The 20,623-nt window shown below is 39.8% G+C and overlaps 1 protein-coding gene across 3 annotated transcripts in view; it reads left to right on the forward strand.

The window, feature by feature from the left end:
• The window catches only part of beat-Vc (beaten path Vc), a 48,044-nt gene that overhangs the window by 10,327 nt on the left and 17,094 nt on the right, over positions 1–20,623 (forward strand). For 2 of the 3 annotated variants that reach the window (XR_011443253.1, XM_017249313.3), the window contains exons 1-2: positions 3,176–3,328; positions 7,927–8,446. The exons of the other annotated variant lie outside the window; for it this stretch is intronic. Coding sequence is in view for 1 of the 2 variants with exons in the window: in XM_017249313.3 (XP_017104802.2) it covers positions 8,398–8,446 (49 nt within the window). In the remaining variant the exon portion in view is untranslated. Of the gene's footprint in view, positions 1–3,175; positions 3,329–7,926; positions 8,447–20,623 lie in introns of those variants that run through there. 3 annotated transcript variants of the gene reach the window in all.

Genomic DNA, 20,623 nt, shown 5'->3' on the forward strand with positions numbered 1-20,623 from the left:
TAGTGCTCTTGTTTGGGCCAGTGATTTTGTCATTGTTTTTTGGCTTGGCATTTGCTTCGCAACTGCTAGTCTCGAGCCACAACGATTAATGGGGTCAATTTGGGTGTGAGACGCGCCACCCACCACCATCCAGGATCACCATTGCAACTGCAACTGCCTCATAAAACTTGTGCAGAAATGAAAAGTTACCAAATCACTTATGAAAGTTTTCTTTTTAATTCCGGTGAAGTGTGTTTTTTAAACAAATTTCAAGATTATTCAAAGCACAAATGCGTATTTAATTTAGGATCTTTTTGGCTCCGTGTGGCCTATGGATGCGGCTCATTTCATGCCAACTGACTGCATTTGGCATCAGTGCACAGGCCAGCCCAACAAGCCGGATTCTAACCCAAAGACAATGATTCCATTTCAATTTACTTTTTTTAAATTGCAAACTTTTGCGACAAGTTAAAGCCGCCATAAACACGCACTCACACACACTCGTACATATTTTCAAAAAAGGGAAAAACAAACACTTCCCAAGCCGCACACACTCACCAGCACATCGCCAATACACGCAACAAGAGAAATGCGAGAAGAAACTTGAAAAACGAACCCAACTGAAGACGACAAATTCAACATGTCAAGCATTAGAGGAAAGCAGATAGATAGATATACGTATCGGGGGACAAGAAAGAGAAAGCGGAGTAGAACTGAAGAGAGATGGGGTGCTGTCACGAAGATGAAACTATTATCCACGGAAATTAGCGAGCTCCAATGACAAAAACACATAAAATGCAAAAACTTTTCGCCTGGCTTCAAGCTCAATTTCTAAATTGTTCTCGACATTGTTCTTGTTGCCTATGTTGTTGCCTTTCCATAAGAGGTTTTGTCTCCTCATGAAACTTACTAATGCGCATTTAAGTGCGAGTACAACCCAAAACCAAACAACTAACCAACCATCCCAGAACCAAAAGTATCCCAGTAGTTTTCCATGCATGCGGGCTGCCTCTTGCATGTTTCTAACATTCTTTCGGGTAATGGAATACTATTTAATAGTTTATTTCAAAGGTGTTAAGTGAATCCGAAAACATGTGGCTTCTAGCCGTATAATAAGGGATTATGGAGCTCCAATCCTTTAATGACTTGAAGGGAACTATAATACATTTCTATTTTTAACAACAAATTATAAAGCTCTATTTAAAAAGGAAACAAAATATCTGGAACATAACACATTTACCTACAAAAACTAACTTTTGCTCTCTATCGTTGTCCTCATTTTAATCTCCTTAAAGTATTTTATATATTTATAGGTAATGTCTATCACTACTGAACTACTTTCTATCTTTATTTGTGAGTAACATCTAAAGCTACATGAGAATTACCCTGGAGGTCCGTTTTTGCTTGACTTTGAGGCCATAAAATGGTCCTTAGAGGGAAAAAGGAAAACAGAACTTGAAGCCCATAAAATATGCGTAAAATATATTTGCAAAAATAGTTGGGGTCATCTAATGGCTAAACCAAGTCCAAGACCATGATAATTGCGCTGCCCCAAATTTGTCCTTAGTGCTTTGCATTTTGTATTTGGAAATCCTCGACTTCCGAAAAGCCTGGCCCCAAAAAGAAGATACACTCAAAATTTTACGACCCCAAATGGCATTAAATATCCAAACGTACTTGACGCGACTTTCTTGGCTACGTGAAGTTCTCAGCTCAGCGCTATTTCTTCTCTCCTCCCTTACATTCATGGATACATCTGGGTTAGTTTTCCAAGTTGCAAGTGGTCGGCAGGGAAATAGGGGGTGGGACTGAAGGGTGTGAGCTGGAGCTGGAGCTTGCTTTTATTGCCGGCCATCAAAAAATGTTAAAAGCCCCGATTTCCATGCCTATTGTCAGAGTCTGTAATTGCTTTGGCTTTGGTCCACTGAATGTCAGTTTAGAGGCGATACGAGTGATTCAGAAGAGGATATTCCTCACTGTTTCTTTGCGATTCTTTTCAACATAAAACAAATTACACCGTTGATTTCGTTCTTTATATCGTGAAATATTGATTGGTTGATAAATGGTTGTAAAAGTTCTATTTTTAAAATAGTCCTTCATAAAAGTTACATGAAACCAAAAGTCCTTTAACCCTATTTAAATTAATATACAAATTTAATAAGCCTTTAATCGATTTTAGTGAATAATGAAATCTAATCAGACTTCAAGTACATTTGGAAAAGCTATGATAGATCCTTAATCCCTTCAAGGATTGCATAGGTTTTGTTAAAGATATGGCCTCACTTGCGCTTATATTTTCGTTCTAAGCATTTTGCACATTTTTGAAGGGAATCTTCTAGAAAATTTGAGAAAAAATCGAAAAAATAATTTGTTCCTAGATTTTAATGCAGATTGATGGAGAATTGATCTAAAAATCATTTAAGAAACTCTGTTTTAGAATCGGATTTGTTTTGGTAAAGATATGGCATTCGGAGGGGGCGATATTTCGTTCCCTGCAGTTTCCTCATTTTTGAAGGGTTGCGGATACAACAGTGCGGATGCTGATGTTCTTTAGCAGCTGAACAACATTTTGGAGACTTTTTAACATCCCTTAACATTCTAAAAGTGCACTGTTAAATAACAGTGCGATTTTTATGTGAATTTAATATTTTAGAAAGTATAAAATAAAACGTAAAAAAAAAATTATGTAAAATGTAAAAAAACATGTTTAGTATTTATGGTTATACAAATTAAAAGAAAAATAAATATTATTTCCCTATAATTTGACCCGCCTAACTGACCTAGAAACGAGAGTCGTGTCTAAGAGTACCTCAGCTACAAAGCTACAAAAGAGCAGCTTTCAGTCTTACGAAGAGCGGCAAGTCGACTGGGACTCTTGATTCTGCCACGAAGTGCTTAGCTTCGTCCTTGATTTCGTTAGAATGCTGCCCTGCGACAATATGTTGGGCTCACTATATAGCCGCTTCGCTGACTGTCCCCCCAGCTCGTCCTCCCCTGATGCGAAGGAATGGCCATCTTCGACTGCTCCCAACTGCTTCCCATGACATCAGCGAACCATCGACGAATTTCTTTGCTCCGGTCCTAAACGCTTCGGTCTTCTTCTTTTCGCTCTGCCGCAGCGCTGCCCGTCGCAGCTACTGCCAGAGGAATCCTGAGCCGTGAATTCGCAGCATCGGTGCTTCAGTCTCGAAGAGCCTGCTGTGCGTGCAGGGGTATTCAGCGCGCGCCACATGTGTCACACGCGGCGTATACGCAACGCAGCACGGTTATAAGTCGAAAAAGACGTAATTTTCGCCAGCTATAAACGAACAAGAAACGAAAAAAAAAATTGTAGGAAAGAATACAAATTGTGAGTGCCCCAGTGTACGAATGTTTCGGCCTGTCCGTTTCCCATTTTAACGTTTGCCGGCTACCGGTTTACCATCTGCAATGAACCGTGCCAGAGCATTGAACTGTATCTGTCTCGCTGCTGTTGTTGTTGTTTTCGAGTCCACTGAAAAAAAATATATGAATAGATAAGAACTTATAATCTTAAAATACAAAAGTATTTTAGTATAAAACATTATAATAAAGCTGAATAATCTTTATCTATAGAATTAATAAAGAGGCTATTATTATTTATGTACATCTCTAAAAATAAATATTGAACAGATCTTAAAGAAAATCTAAATTTTACCATTTGAAAAGTGTAATGTCCTGAGCAGAAAGGCAAATGGAATGGGGAGAGGAATCGATGGCCATCGGAAAGACTTAACAAGTGTAAAAGGCTGGGAAGTTAACCCTTGCCACTCGAGATTGGCTCCTTCGAATGCTTTTGACAGTTTTGGTTACCCCGTTACACACAATAAATACTTTTTTTTGCACCGGCCATGTTCACTTGTCTCTTCGAGTGTCGGCAAATTAATTAACATGACAATGACGAAGGTGAATTGCGTGTTTCCAAAATGGTCCAATCAGCTCTTAACAAAACATTTTCACGTTTTCGAATCTCCGGGTGTTTTGTTATTATTTTTTCTTTCACGTGTCAATTCCTGTCAAGTTTGGTATTTTTCGAGGCTTTTACAAGTTTTTAATTAGACCCTTTGACAAATTACCGCCCTGCTCAGGGTACAATCGTTGGTAATTAAATGTTTATTGTCGACGGTATTTCGAACGAAAGGTGTGATTGGAGCAACTGAAAGGTGGGATTTTAATTGCCGGTTGCAAAGCATATAATGGAGAAGAGGGTTCTTAATGGGGAGCTTATCTAGAAAAAGTGTTTATTGATACTATTATTTAAAAATTGGAAGACTTATGACTTCACTTTATTTAAGTTCAATCATTTTAAAAATTAGAGTATTTAATTTATTAAGTCATACATATTGTTGATAATATTTTTCCCAATTTTTTTAAACTAAACATACTTTCTAAACGATTTAATTCACATTAAATAATAAAAGGTAAACTTCCTTCATTTGTTCCTTTGTTGAACGCTCAGCTAGTCATGCACAATTCACTATATTATTTATAGAATATCGAAATCAATATAACATTAAATTTTCATTTTGTGGCTCGTTCCGCTCTGCGCTGCTGGAGGACTTGCTTTAAAACTGCTCCTTGGCAACGTGGCTATATAAGTTCCATGTCATGCTTCCTCAGGGCACCAACCACCCACCATTCTAGTCGCCCACTCCGCTGGCGCTTTCATATTTGTCTAGTATTAGGGGTGAGGACTTTCAACTGCTGCTCTTGCTGCCGCTTCTGCTGCTGATTCTCCTCCTGGTTCAAGTATAGCCACTTAAACCCTTTTGACAATGTCAGCCATCAGGCTCAGATGATGATGATGATGATGGCTATGACGATGACAAAGTGGATGATGATGATGTGGCTCAATTCAAAACAGCCGTCGCACGAAAGCGAATACGAAAAGGGAAAAAATAAAATCAGTTTCCATGCATGCCAAGAACATTAAAAAATGAGGAAAAGAGATGACTGGTCCAAATATAAATCAACCACATACAAAAAATCAAAAGCTAGAAAAGATATGTGACCGGATTCCACTCGCTTTAATTTCTCTTGAGCTCCGTTGCCTTAGCTTTGTTTCTTTGGAACCGTGCAGGCATTGAAGCATTTGGCTAATTTGTTTTGCCAGCAATTCGTTGCGGGTAAAAACTCATTATTTCATACATTTTTAAGCAAACAATGCTGACGGAAATGCACACGCGCCCACACAATCTCTAAACATTCAAGTGGCAGTAACAGTGCTTAGAACTCCAAGGCGGAGTCAGAGTGTTTTGCAATAATAATTTATAAATGAATGAATAAAGGGCGCACAGCAGCGGCAATGGCAGTGGCAGCGGCAGCCAAAGGCAAATAAAAATAAATAAATAAAAATGGCAATGCGGCATAAAATGTGCCGAGAGGCAGAGCTGAGCACCAATACCACAGTCACTCCGTTTCCATTTGGGTTTGAGCTGAGGAGACCGGAAATGTAACTGCGACGCGTTTATTTTATTGCGTATACGCGGCGCAGCAAAGTAGGCAACAATTTTTGCCGGAGTGGGTTTTCGCATGCTTTGTATTTGCTCATGTGTGCGTATTTATTTTGAATGGCGTGAGTGCGAGTGTGTGTGTTATATGGTCGCCGCAGTAGCGGCTTAACTTATTTTCCACAAAATTAAACCATCAAAAATTTGCCAACAACAATGCTGGGGTAATTTATTTGACTCATGTGCTGCTGTTAGCTCGCCTGTTGTTTGGGCATAGAAAGCCGCAGCACAAGCAACAGCCAAAGCGGAATATAAAAAAAGCAAATACACCCATTTGCACTTAGAGAAATATTATAATAGTCTTTAATAGTCTTTTAGTCTCAACTTTGAAATGTTTTGAAAAAAACTGTTTGACTGTTAAACATTTTTGGCGCTTTTTTAAAACAAAAACGTTTATGATTCGAATTTTCTGGAAGTGTCGGTCGACCCATCACTGAGAGTCGCAGTCAAGCCGCTGGCGTTAGTTGCGGCTATGGTTATGCTGGTGACGCTGCCACAGCCGCAATGGCCAACACACACACCAACCAATAGACACATTAATACGCACATCCACACATACAAAGCTTTCGGACCAACTCTTTCAGGCAGCCGGCAATTTCTTCTTTTTCCTTGTTGGCAAGAGTACTTTTTGTTGTCGAAATTAAATAAACAGAGCAGGAGGCAGCTCAGGCAACTAAACGGCTATACTTCCTGCCCGGCCCCTTTCCGCCCACTGTGATGATGAATTGATGATAATGCCGCCGGGGATTTAGGCAAAAATAATGCAAAAAACTCGTCGCTGTTGTCGGCCAGCATCGTATCGTATGCACGTATACAAGCACGTATTTTTTCTACTCTGAAAACTTGGCTTTGAAAGGAGTTAAGCGTTTATTTATTTACATTTTGTTGTTTTTTATTCGGCCCGTGATGCCCGGCGGCATCAGTTTATTAAGTCTCAAGTGGTGGGTCTCATATCCCGCAACAGCTAATCAAACTCTTTTTCCCACTCTCGTTTAGAGTAACAGTGCACAGGAAGCACTTTTTATTTTATTCAATTTTTGACTTTATATGAATATGAATGTTTAGACTAGTTAACTTTATGTTTTAGTTAACTTTTATTAGCAAAACTTACATTTATCAAATTAAAAATATTCTTCGTAAATATATGAAAACCAAAATCATAAAAAATATTTCTCACTGCATCTGCCTTTGTCCAAGTCCAAGTTCATGATGTTACCATTGCCGTTGGCTTAAACACAGCCAATTTCATGCAAAGTTGGATGCGCCCACCCTGTGTGACCTGCTCCATGTCCTTGATGGATGGCTTTTGACGCCAGGCAACGTTTGGCGGCCAATTTGATTTGGCCCTCTCGGGTGGCCCAGCCGGATTCCACGGCTCCCCTTGGCTAGGCCTGCAGCATACAACTGTCGATTTGTCAGACAGTTGGCGTGGGAGTCAAGTTAGTACAAAGGGGAGTGGGGAAAAAAGTCCAAGTAGCCGGCAGTGTATTACAAATTGAGTTTTGAATTGTTAGCATTCCGGTTTGCTGAAGCGAACTCGATGGAACAAGATGAATGTGTTGGGGAACTGACAGAAAATTGAGAGGTATTATATAATGTGGGTTTCCGCAGCATACGGGAGCTAATAAATTTTCGTATTTGAAAAGAATATTTTTAATGTCAAATTTTAAAAGGTATTTGTAAATTAGGGAATATGATTACTTAAAGATGCTTAAAGAACCTTTAAAAAAAATGTCGTTTCTATGTTTTTTTTTATCATTTACAACCCTATTTCTAATGTTTTTGACAACAGTCTTGAACAAGACGTTTTGTGTTCTTGCGCGAGATTGGCTCTTTACTTTCTCGCTTACATTTACTCAACTTGTGGCGTTTCACTTGCCACAAAGACAATCCGCATGACGTATACGCCACATGGGTCACATGGGTGACACGGTAACTCAAGGCAAATCCTAACCTGCTCTCTGCATGTCTCGTCTCGCTTTAAGCCAATGCAAAAACAGGCCAAAGCCAAAGTCTGAATGTCGGAGGGCGAGACAGACCCGAAATTCCGAGAACGCAACAGTGGCAGGCAACCAGAAACCCATAAAACAACAACATCAGCAGTAGAAGGAGCACTGTAGGATAACGTACACCAAGAACAATAAATCTTTAACGTGGATTTCATGCATGTAAGCTAGCAAAAGTCTCCGCCATGAGATGATGCATGAGCTGAGCCTGCGGGCTTAATATTTAAATATCTTAAATGCACAGAATCTACAAGAGCTGTGAAAATGCAACAGCTTTAATAGTTGGAAGAAAATATGTCAACCTTTGACTGTATACATAATTTTTATGCAATATTCTAGGAATCTTTATGGGAGCCAATCATTAATCTTTTTAAGTCATTATTAACGTGAACTACACACACCTTCCTTAACAGATATATTTGCACTTAATGCTGGTAATTTCCACGAACAATAAAACTGCAACGGCGTTAATTTGCCCTATAAAATGCGACTACTAACGGAGCCATAAATATCATCAGCTAGCGAGGCAGCGAGCAATGAAACTGGATTTCTTCGGGACAAGACAAAGCCAGGCTAAAAATCAACGGGAAAAAAAAAGACGGGAAACGCAGCGCTCGGCGGGTGGCACGCCGCATTTAGAGGCAGTCAAACTGGCAGTGCTTCCTGCCCCAGAGTCCTTGTGGTACTTCTGCTGCTGCCAACCGGTTTCCTGCGTTCGCCGCCTTGAACCTTCAGCCTTCAGCCGAGCACTTCCGCTTCTTATCGCGGCAATGTAAACGCGTTTCCGTTTGGGTCTCAATCCGAAGGCTCATTCCCGGCATTGGGAGCGACACTAAACTAGCGGCTCTGCGCTGGATTACAAGTAAATTGGAAAGGATTTGAGGATGAGCCTGCTGCGCCTGCTTGGAGCCCTGCTGCTGGCCACATTCAATGGTGAGTGCACTCGCATGAATTCTTACTCTACTGAAAAGTACTCATTTAAAAAGCTTTATATTTTTTTAAATCTGCATACACATATTTCTCGAAGTGTAGACTAAAGCGCCGTTCTATATTTATGAACATGATTAACGGTAAGCCCGCCCTTACCCGCAAGTGTCATAAACGTTCGGCAATCGCTGGCAAGCTGCGATTTATTTGCGCTCGCAATTTATTTGCACAACTATTTACGATCTCTGGCATTGGCAATCATAATAACAGTGGCGTTGGAGAGCAGCAACAATTCAATAAATGTTGCAATTTGCATCGACACAACAATAAATTTATCTTAAATGAACAAACATTTTTCTTGCAGCTTTGCCGCCTGCCAGGCAAATAAAATGCGATATGCCAAAGGCTTATCGCTGCCACAAAAGGCAATGCGGCAACAACAATAAGTAATAACCGAAGCTACATACAAATTACACTATGAAAAAGCCTCTCGACAGCTCTTCCGATGCATTTCAATTTATTAAAACACAACGCCACACACACAGACCAACCGCATACAGGACACTCCAAACTAAAATTAAATAAAAATAGTTTAAAAAATAGAAGAAAGTGTGCCTTTTTCAACATCTATGTTATGGAATTTTGTCAAGCATATTTGTCAAAATAATACACGCTTGTGTATGCACTAAGGATTTTCGGGTTTTTGATTTTGATATTCTCTGAAAGAGGTCAAGGATCTCTTATCGAAATATTTATTGGAAATTCTTTGGATAAAATTGTCATGTAATATTTAAGCAAGAAATGGAATATAAAAGATATCAATTGGATTTTGTTGTCTAAAGTATTAAAAATGTTTGCATATAAAATACAAAATTACTTCTTTCTATTTAAATTTTATATTTATAAAATATAAAGGCTTACCATGAACTATGCTTTAACAGCTTTGACTTGAATAAGAGAAGAGATTTTCAGATGATTCGGAAAATATTTGCATTCTGCGAACCGTATTTTGATTTCTTTTGGCTTGCGCCGCATATTGCAGGCAGCCCGGGCCTCATAAAAATATGTCAAATGCAAATTATGCATATAAATAAGAATAAATATATGAATCAACAAATAAATATGTCGCATAAAAAGATATGCTCCAACCATGCTGGCCCGCCCACGAAAACCCAGCCCAGCCACTGCCAGCATCTTTGTGTAAAAGTCAATTTGCTGTCGCCGCCCAAAAGTCGCGAACGCCATAAACATGGCGAAATGTGCGTGAGACCGCAACGCCGCAGCAAATGGCAGCTGCGAATAAATAAAAATCGAGCCGGAGAGCGGAAAATGCAAAATAATTGCATATTTATGTGAGCCCGGCCACTGAGCCAAAGGAGCTGAAAGCTGCTGGGAGCTGCCGGGAGCTGTCGGGAGCTGCAAACTGCTGGGGAATCTGTGGAGCTGAACAGCGGACGCCGAAAAAGGCGAGTTGCAGCCATAAATCCCGAGCGGCTTGCCAGCTTTTAATATAACGCACTCGAAACCGAAATTCGCAAACGTCTGACTGCTCGTAATATTCAGAATTCTCTGGACAGACAGACGTCATCTGCCCGGCTGGGGGCTTGAATTTATTTCAATTAAATATTTGCACATTTCGGGATTTACGCGGATGGAAGAGTTGTTTCAAGGACATTGCTGAGGATTTTTGACAGTCCAGGAAGCGTTATAATTTAATCGAAAAAGGTGCTAAAAGTTCATTAAAATATTATTTGTGTTGTTGACATATAATAATCTTACATTATCGACGAAATGCTTTTTAACCCTTTTTGGGTTAGTCTATTTTACTATTTATCCAATTCAGAAATAATTTGATGATTAAAAGCCACTTCTTACTTTATGAATTCAAAGCTTTGTAACCACTAACAATTTTTGTCAATTTAAAGGTCATTTAATCAGCGAATGGAATGACCATAATTAGTATAAGATTTCCGAGAGTTGATTGCGTAATAAACCCCGTATTGTCTCTTATCCGTACACACAAAGGCAATGAAATTAACTAAAAATCAGTCAAGAGTATGAATGGCGGCGTTTTATCTACGCGCTTGTCCTTCGTCCTTTATCTTGCTTTTGTGCGGCAGGAAAAGGAAGCGCGTTTGATAATAATAATAATAATTATATTAAGTCCAACACTTGGCCATTGTCTTAGGAGCCGGGCGAAAAGAATCAACACCAACAACAAAATGACACTTTAATAGCACAATCGCGGAACTAAACAACAAAAACCAAAATCAACGAAAAATGGGAGGCAACTGGCGACTCCTGCCAGCTGTCATAATGAAACTGTCAAGGACAATGGGGGCTAACGGAAATACAAAGTGTACGTGGGCCCCTCTGGAAAACACCCGCCGCCACTCTCAGACAGGAGCCCCCTTTTTTTGGGCCACCCACTTTTCGCATCCGCCACTTTCCGGTTCTGCGATAAAAGCACCAAACGAAACTCTGTCTGACGGGCAGAGGCCATTTATAAGAGCATCAGTTACAATAACACTGCCGGGCTGAAGGGCGTGGCTCTCACAATAGCCGGGGCCATTGTCATAAATTAAAAATGAGGAAGTGTATGAAAATAAACAAAAAGCCAAACGGCCCAACAGCCCAGCAGCCAGCCACAGCGGAAATACAAAAAGCGTTGATAAATAAATTTCTAACAAAACAAACTGAGTTCCGAAAAGAAACCCCAAGCCCAAAGTCAAAATACAATACAGAACACAAAATGACAAAAAGGGCGCTAACCAAAGATAAAGACGAAAACGTGTTACCTAGGTCAAGATCTGTTTCTCACACTATGGTCTATTTCCTTGACACTTAAAGCTTTCAGTTTAGTGCGATTTCAGAGTTCTGCGCGTGCTACAAATTTCGCAGGTCGCGGCTTATATGTGTGGCAACACAGAAATCCCTCCAGTTCCTATCATGCCACTGCAATAGCCATCCTGGGCGCATTGGCAAGTTACGATGTTCGTTGCGGCTTTGAAAGAATTTTCGAAAATCCTATACGAACCTTACCTTATAGAAACTTTGCAATTAGAATAAAAGTCGAAATTAAAATTATTTAAATTTTAAAAGCATCACTTAAAGTCAAGGTAAATCCAAAGCCCAAATTCATTTATATTTCAGAAGGATCCCACAAGTTATTCATTAAGTATATTTTCAATCTTTTCCACCATCTTCTAAAAAACCCCCAGTGAATAGCTTTAATATCTTAGATAAGTCTTTTCCTTTAACCATAGGGTTGATTCCCAGTCCCAGCTCCGGCCACATCCATTCGACGACAGTTTCCGTTCCGCTTTTGACCCCAGACCCCAGTCCGTTGACCATAGCCCCGACGTTTTATTTTATATATTGTGTAGAATATATATTTTTGTTCCTATTTTCTGTGGCTTAGTTGGTTCGCATGGCACGTTCAGTTTTTGGCTTGGCTTGGATAGAAATTCTCGGTTCAGATGCTGGGCTTTATTTTTTGCCTTTGGCATTTGTTTAAATTAAAGATTATGCACAAGTGAAAAAGTAGCCATGCGAATGCCATGAAGAGGGGGCAACCTATTTGAAATTTAAATATGCGAACAAAGCTCGACCTTGGGCCACGTGGCGTATGATGGATTTGGGAATTCGTCAGTGACGTCAATGCCAGAAAAATGTGTTGGCTTTCGCCCTTTTGCTTTGTTGTTGCCACTTTTGTTCGTGTAAACAAGAAAATTGCTTTAAATTGCTGCTAGTACATAGAAAGCACAATGAGAACAATAACTGTAATCGTAATAAGCCATTTAGCACTTCATCTTTCCTCTTGCAGCCTTTGCATATTTATAATTCATATTCATATTGTTAATTCTTTAGGTCACCCCTTGTGCCCCCTTGTGTTCCGGCTCTTGCCGCGCCGAGGGCAGCTGCCATAAAAGCATCATAAACATTTTACAGCAGTTGCAGTTGCTGCAGGAAACTGCCCTAGCAAACGGAAACAGTGCCGTCCTCAGTTCCCACCCTCATAATTGCAGCCAGCCATTTCGCATTTTGGCCTAGTCCCGGGAAGTGGGCGGTTCGCAGGAATTAGGATGGCTTTATTCGAGCGGTTCACTGTGTTTCAGGGTGTGTACAAACACAAATTTTTAAGCCTTTAAGCCAAATTCCTTTTTTTCCTCCCTCGTTCGGATGAAATGTCATATATTAAAAACGAAGGATGAATAGCAATAAAAACTGAAGTAAGAAAACTTGATTCTTGAAGGATAATAATGAAATATATCTTTCCTAAAGCTCTTAAAATTTTTTTTGTAATTGTAAAGAGTTAATTGAATATTACTCAGCTTTTTAAAATAAGGCTTTTATAACAAGGAATACAAATTTTGCATTCTTTTAAAGGCCTCCTTAGCCTTTTTAAAATAGTAATCAAAATTCGAATAATTAATAGTTAAATATATTCAAAAATCTCCCTCAAGTCCCATCGTATATTGTTTAAAAAAAAGGTAGCAAATGGCCTTAAAATTATGATAAAATACCTCATTGTCCTTAACAACTTTCTTATGTTGTTTTCAACAACTTGCCAATTGGCCTAATTCCCCGTGCACCCAAAGTTGTATAACTGCCCTCGCGGCTGCCATTGTTCAACTGCTTGTTAGCCTCAGGTGTAAATTACAAATCTGAGCAGCGCATAATGAATGAAGGCGGGAGCCCAGCACAGAGCAGAACGCCACTGAACCGAAGAGAACAGAACAGCCCATGGACCGGCAAAGGAGGCGACTAAATGAAATGAAATCGCAGTGAAAACGCTTTCATTAAACATGCCAGAATGGGAGGTACAAAAGTTTTCCCACACAGGTCCGAGAGGGATGCGGCCGAAACGGGGCGTGGCAGACAAAGGAGGCGGCTGCGCGACAAACTGCGGCCAAGTTGATTAGAAAGCCGAGCAGAAAGTCTCGCCTGGGACTGGCAGGCAGCCTAATGAAAAACTTGGAAATTTACGGTCAACGAGTTGTCAAAGCGGCACCAGCAGCGGAGATGGGCGCTGGGCGATGGAGAATGGTCGATGGAAAATACAGGCCATAGTTTCAGAGACGCCAAGTCAAACAATTAAGCCCGGCCATGTTTGAATGGCGGGGGCGACAGGCGGTTTAAATAAATAATTGCCATCGAAATTAAGCAATGGCCAGTGTCCCAATAAAAGGGAACTGGCAGATAAGTTTTAAAATAAAAGAAATACTTTATATTTTTTAAAATTAAGTTAATTAATTCTAGAGAATTATAACTATTTTTCTTCTTTAATCCTTTAACTTATTTTAGTATTTTTATTTTTCATTCATTTTCCATAAGAATATGTTAAATTTTATTCCCAGTGTGAGTGCTGTAATCTCACGGGAACAGGACGAGAGAACAAGTGGCGAAAATGCGACGACAATGAGGACACGACGACAAGGTAATGCGCGGACACGGAAGCAAGGAGGCTGGGCCAGGACGATAGCAGGAGTAATGACAGGAAGTACCGATAAAGGAGACAAAGAAAACGCATGCATTAACACTGATAACGGACCGGTGGGGGGATGGCTCACCAGCACACCCGCGCGAAGGACATGCCGGAGGGGTCCTGGGCCAGAATAGCAAAAAGTTCATTAGCGCTGATCAAGAGGCTACCAACTGAAAATAACGGATGCTGCGCGAAATTTCAGCTGGACCAGGGCCAAAAATAAAGCCCACATGGCCTATAAAATGCTATGTAAATTTACCAACTCATTAATAATGCCGCCCTCCCTCCAGGAAGTGGTTTGTGGCTGATTTCGCCAAATAGCAAATATTAAATTGCAATTAAATACTGCCTCAATTTTAACAGTTGCCGCAAAAAACCTTTTAGCCATCTAAAACCCCAAAATGCGAAATGACAAAAGTTAATGGTAGTGTTGGTGGTGTGGTTTTTGTAGAAACATAAATACATAACGATAAAGCTTTAGTGAGGACAACGTGTGCCTAGCAATACTATCAGTCAAAAATTTAATTCCTTTTTTATCCTTTGCGTTGAAACATTTAAATTACTTTCCCTTTTCATGAGCCTTTTAGGGTAAATTTTCACATAAATAATAAATGGTACTCCATGACTGAATTTCCTTAACCTTTTCCCTTTCGAATTTCCGCACATCAACCTGAGGTCAAAGGCTAATTGCCAGACCCTCTGAACAATTTCCGTGACAGTGCCACTGGTCACGTGCTCCTCTCTAGCTGCAACAGTGAAATAGGACCGGGATTCTGGGCCGCCCATTTTGGCGACCCAATCTTGATGCTATCATCAATTGTCAAATAACCAACTGTGTGAGATTTGCGCACCAGCTGTGGCCAGAAGCGTTGAAGCATTCATGGCACTGCAAATCAACGAATACAGAGAACACACCAGTTACATACAAAAATACGTTACGTATACGCACACATGGGAGCAGCTATCCCCTCGAACCGTACCCCGTTTTCCATCGAACAACTCACTTTGTAGGTTATTTGTTTTGGTCATACGCTCATTTCGCTTGTGCTAGGGAAATCGAATGCAGGAGCGACCCAAGAGCTCACGAAAACAAAAACAAGCCCGAAAAAATCCATTCCAGGAAAAACAGCAAAAAGAGCCACACAGGAAGGCTAAAGCAAAAAGGTTCGACTAAACGTATCCTTCAAGGGAACAAAAATCAAGAGCTGCCGAGTAAACAAACGAAGAGGGGAACCGCAAATGTACAACGGACAACAAGCTACCAAAACCGAATCATGACCAAAGGTTCTGTGTCCCTATTCCCCCATACACTGCCAACAACTGCTTCACCTTCGAGTCCCAACTACTGGCAGAAACCCAAAGCCAATCCCAATCCGAGCCCCAAACTCTGAGAACGGGCAACGAGCTGAGCAATCGTAAATCTTCTTATGTGTAGCAGCATTTTAACGATAATTTGCTTTATTGAAGCAGTTTAGATTTGGCCAGCAGAACGGTCCACCCCGAATCGAATCGAACCGAACTGTACCGATCTGATCCGGACCACAAGTCAAACGACAACTAGAGCGTACCCATGTGTCCAAGCTGGGACTCATTCCATTTTTTCAGGACTAAACTGAAAGAAAAGGATTTAACATGAAGAATCATAAATATTTTTATAATATAGAACTAGACAACAAAAAATCTATACCAGGACTTAACTTTTACTTAAGTTTTATTCAAAAAACCCAAATTATTTTCCTTAAAACCAAGTCAAACTTTTTTTTTTCAGTCTGCGTCTTGGCATTGGTTCCCCCTTTGAATGTTTGAAACGTTTCCGTTTAAATGGTTTTTATAGCAAATTTATGTAGAGGAAAACACTTTTAAGGTTGACCAAAAGGACATACGCAGAAATCCATAAAAATAGCTCACCAAACACATGCGACCCGACCCTCTCAGTCCACTGATTCGACCCAAAGCGAATCGGAACCGGAATCAGGACCTCTCCGCTTTCCCTTGAGAAGGTGTGAACAAAGATTTGCCACTTTTGCCGCTCGTTTGACTGGGCTCTTGCTCCCTACTAACTGGTTACTGGTAACTGGTAAATGGTAGCTGGTAGCTGGACACAATATGTGCCATGAATAATGGCCGGGCAAATTGCTCAGCAGCTTTCCAGCTAACTGGATTGCAGCAAATTGCCCAGTTAGCTGCTGCAGTCAGACATCCTGTTAATGTTTTGTCGCCCGGGCTGTAAAAATGTTACCACATCATTGGAAGTAATTACTATGTCATTTAGCAATTGACTTTGGATTGGTATATTGCCGTCGTTGATTTGTCAGCTCGGCGATGCCTGGCAGTTTAAGTAATTGCATTTCAATTATATGAAGTGTTTGTGCGTGTTTATGTGTCTCTTCTAATACAAATAGTTAAATGTCAGAGGTTAACTGGAAGCTATCCAATTGAATTCCTTTGAATATGTAAAAGTGTCAAAGTCAGGGAATTAATCTTGAAATTTTCTTACCTACAACTTTGTAGAAAACGTCAACCGTCAACTTATGACTGCTTTTAATTAAAATATTTTATTAATTTATAGCAGCAGGCATAAAGACCGTAAACTCGAATAAATTATTTAAAATATCTTGGCTGCACAAGCAACATAAATTCACTGCAACAACGGGGACCAAGCCATATATAAGCAAGGATATAAATAAATGGGTTCATTTCTTTACTCCGTTTCACTGCTTTTTGGCCAGGCTGGCCATTATTTAAATTAATAAATATATTACAGTGTTACATTAAGCCAAAAAGAAAGAATGTCAAGTTCAGTTAAATTACTCAACCTTAAATTCCCACATTAGTTGGAGTTTTGTCATGACAAAAAGCCTCAATATAGTTTATCAAGGAATTGTTGCAATTTGGCCTTAACACAACATACATACATATATGCATATTCCCACATTTAAAGCCGATTTACGTCAAAATTCAATTGGAATTGTTAAGCCATTTAAGCTCTAAGAATCTAAAACTATCTGAGATTTCAATTTAATTTATAGTTAAGTTCCTGAGATTACTATTATCTTTAGCACGTTTTCCATTTCAAGTGCATTTGAGTATTTCAAACTACAGCTTCAACCGCAAGTATTTTCTAATATAATGTAAAGCTGCTTTTACTGTTGACATTCCTTTGGTAATAAAGAAATTTCCGTGTTTACCAGTGTGCCCTATAAGAAAGTCTGTGTAAATATATATTCTCTTTGTCGCGTCGCTTTTGTTGTTCGGCGTGACATTGCATTCCCATTTCAGCAAGTTTGTTGTGGCATTGGATTATGTGCCACAACTGCTTATTTTCTCCACAACTTCACCCCAAATTCTAAACGAGAAGGGCCCAATGCCAGCTGAAAACGAACTGAGGGGATTGGACGATACTCTTTTTATTACTTAAGAATATCTAGTAAACTATTTCAAATTAGTTTTTCATCATTCATCAAAAAATATATTATTTTCTTTTGTTTTTCGGAATCTTTAAAATCTGCTCTTGCCCCATTTTGCAACGAAAGTCTGCCTTTTATTTCTGTCCTACTATTGGCTATAAAGGATAGCTTTAGTAGCCTTTTATTCCCAGTATTGTTGAATCAAAAATATTACATATAGTGGTATATCCCTAATAGAGTTAACTTAGTATTCAAAGATTGTAATTTAATTACAACATAGATAAAACTTTTTATTCTAATTAATGTGAACCGGGTATTTTATAGTCGTAATTTCATTTAAGCCCTTTCCTTATGCCTGGCCTGTAGGACTTTGAAGTTGAGGGGCATAGCTGGCATGTGACATTCACCGGCATAAATGTCAACGACTGTTTTCTATTGTTGTTGGGCTGCGTTGTGTTTGTGAGGCCAGGCGTTGTTGTAGTGTTGGCGCTGTTTTGTTGCTGTTCCAACTGCTGCACTGCTGCTGTTGCTCGTGCTGGGGCTGCTGCTGCGAGAAGTGTGACTGCGGCTTTGGCTGTCAACAAAGGCTGATGCCAACAATGTGACCGCCATGCCATGGGCACTTCCTAGCACCAAGACTTTACCTCTGAGAGCCACTCAAACTTCGGAAAGCCCTCACCCACATTCGCACACAACTGTTGCGTAATTGTAATTATTCTCGCTATTCAGCCAGATTTGTTAAGCCATTAGGCAACAGGTTGGCATCCATATTAATGCCCATGTCCTTGCCGGTTCACCCTGCCTTGCAAGCAAAGCCCGCCATCTGAACACATCATATTCGGCTGTTTATTCGGTCTGCTCCAGTGGGATTTGTGCTCGCGGGGGAAGTGGAATAATTAAATTCATTTATGCGAGACCCCAAAGCGATGCGCCAACTTTGGTCATAAAAACCCGAAAATAACCATAATAATGATAATAATATCAATAACAACGAGAATTACTTGGCAATAGTTGAGCGCGCTTCATAAAAACCAGCTGTTAATATTTTTCCATTTTCGCATCAATGTATAGATAAACATGGCGAAAAAAGAAAGTCTGGAGAAAGGAGAAAAGAAAACAAGGATGCCAAAATGCTTTTCGTCTGCGGCCCCATAAACTGCACATCAGGAAAATGTTAATGACCGAATAAAAAATTTAACCCTCCGCTTAACGAGCCATCTATGGCAAATTGATTCATAAACAATTAGTTTATCGGACCAATTCTTGTTGAGTGAGCCAAAGCGAAATTAAGTTGCAATAAAAGCAATCCTTAAAGTATGAAAAAATTCCAAATGGCTTGATGTCAGATATTAAAGTACTTTTAAAGTTTACAAGAATTAAATAAAATTGCCCTAAACTCGGGAACTGTACAATTATTATTTAAACAAAATTTCTATGAAGGCCTAATTTAATGAGATTGATGATTAATACTTTAATAGTAGTTTTGTAATCCCCACATTAACTAACTCCACAAACTCCACAAATTCATTTAAATTGTTTTCTAATTTAATTTAAACTATAGCCATAATAAGCCATCAATCTATTTTTAAACTGCTTTCGCCCAGCTACACACAGAAGCAACTCTCATTGAATAAATAACTTTGTTTTAAACTCCTTTTGATGCTTTAAGCTATCAATCGATTAAGCGGGAATCGCTCTCCACCAGATAATGCTTTATTTGTATCCGCCAGTTGTCCTTTGCTAAATCATTGTTATACCGCTCCGCTTAAAGTTGATCCTTTCCATTTATCAATGGCAGCTCTTTGAAGCTCTCGCACTGGGAAATATGATTTATGTGTCCCGCAGCGCTTGACTATGGAATCGAAGCCCATCTACCACCGCCAACCTCCCTCTCGTGCAATACAATTCCGTCTCCGATTTTCCCGAGGCCGTTTGAACTGTCGAAAGTTGTAAGTGTTGCCAAAGCAGCTTGCCGCTGTTGCTGCTAAACGAAATCGAAATCGAATGCCATCGTAATGGCCGCTGGGCAGACAAGGGGCATAATTTTACACGCAGACCTTCAGACAGATAGACGGACACTGAGGCCAACGGCTCGTTTGTCTGGGTAGATTTTTTTCTGCTCTCTTATTAGCAGGCAGGATGAAAATTTGAAATTATAATGCCATCCGGCCAGGCGGCAAACTTCTTTTGGCCAGCCGTCTGATGCCTTGGCGCCGAACCATAAATATAAATTTGGTTTTTTTTTGTGATATTTTGATATGTGTGTAGCAACACTTTTAAAAAAAACTTTTCACATCTCATCACATTTCCGACCTCGGAATCCGGTTACAGATGTCAAAAACTTACATACACCCAGCCTAAAGTCATATATTTCAGAAGGACACCAATGAGAAGCTTTAAATGCCGTTCAAGTTTCGTTTGCATCGTTTCGATTTGCATTAGTGGCCATAAAATATATCCAAACTTTGGCCGTAAAATAAAATGGTTTAATTTAAAAAGTCATTAATTTTATTTGCCTCGATTTAATGGTCGTATATAAATTGAATGTTTGTTTCAACGCCTTGTGTGCTTTGATGGACACGCAATAAATGGTACCTTTAAGTCTGATTCAATAAATATTACACATTTATACAATACTTATTTTTAATTTAGTCAGGGCCGTATTTTTCTAAATAATTTCTTCTAACTTTAAGAACTTTCCGGGTGTCTGAAATTTATTTTTTCCGATTTCTTACTTTTATTATGGTTATGGGGCATAATGCATTGTGCTTTTTGGACGCTGTCCTACTCCAGAGATCCCACGTCAATAGCCGTGGATTTTGATTATACGCCACAGCTAGTACTACTGTCGGTGACAGTGATTTGCGTTTGCCAAAAACTTTTCTACCATTTTCGCCGCAAGTCGAAAAAATGTCAGAAAAATACTCGGCCCATTCGTCGTATGCGTGTTGAGTAGATTTTAAGGTGTGTGACGAAAAGATGTGCAGGGGGACTTCTCCGAAAAGCAAAAAACTTTTTCATTAAGCAATTTTTGCGCTTCGCCTGCTTATGTTCGCATCCCAGGTCCCTCCCTCCCCATCCGCAATTCCGTGGCATAGTGAGGGACTTTTTATCAAAATCACACTCATATATTCAGCTTTGCTTAAAAACTTTTCTAATTCCATTAACGTTACGCACATGCTCAGGCTGCTCATTCCGGGTCTCTACATCTTTCCGGTGGTTCTATTGTGTGGTTGATGAAGTTTGCTGCCCCACCCACACGCCACGTGCATTTGATCCTGGACAAGG

This window comes from Drosophila bipectinata, chromosome 3R (assembly GCF_030179905.1).
Source record: "Drosophila bipectinata strain 14024-0381.07 chromosome 3R, DbipHiC1v2, whole genome shotgun sequence".
NCBI classification, from domain to species: Eukaryota; Metazoa; Arthropoda; class Insecta; order Diptera; family Drosophilidae; genus Drosophila; species Drosophila bipectinata.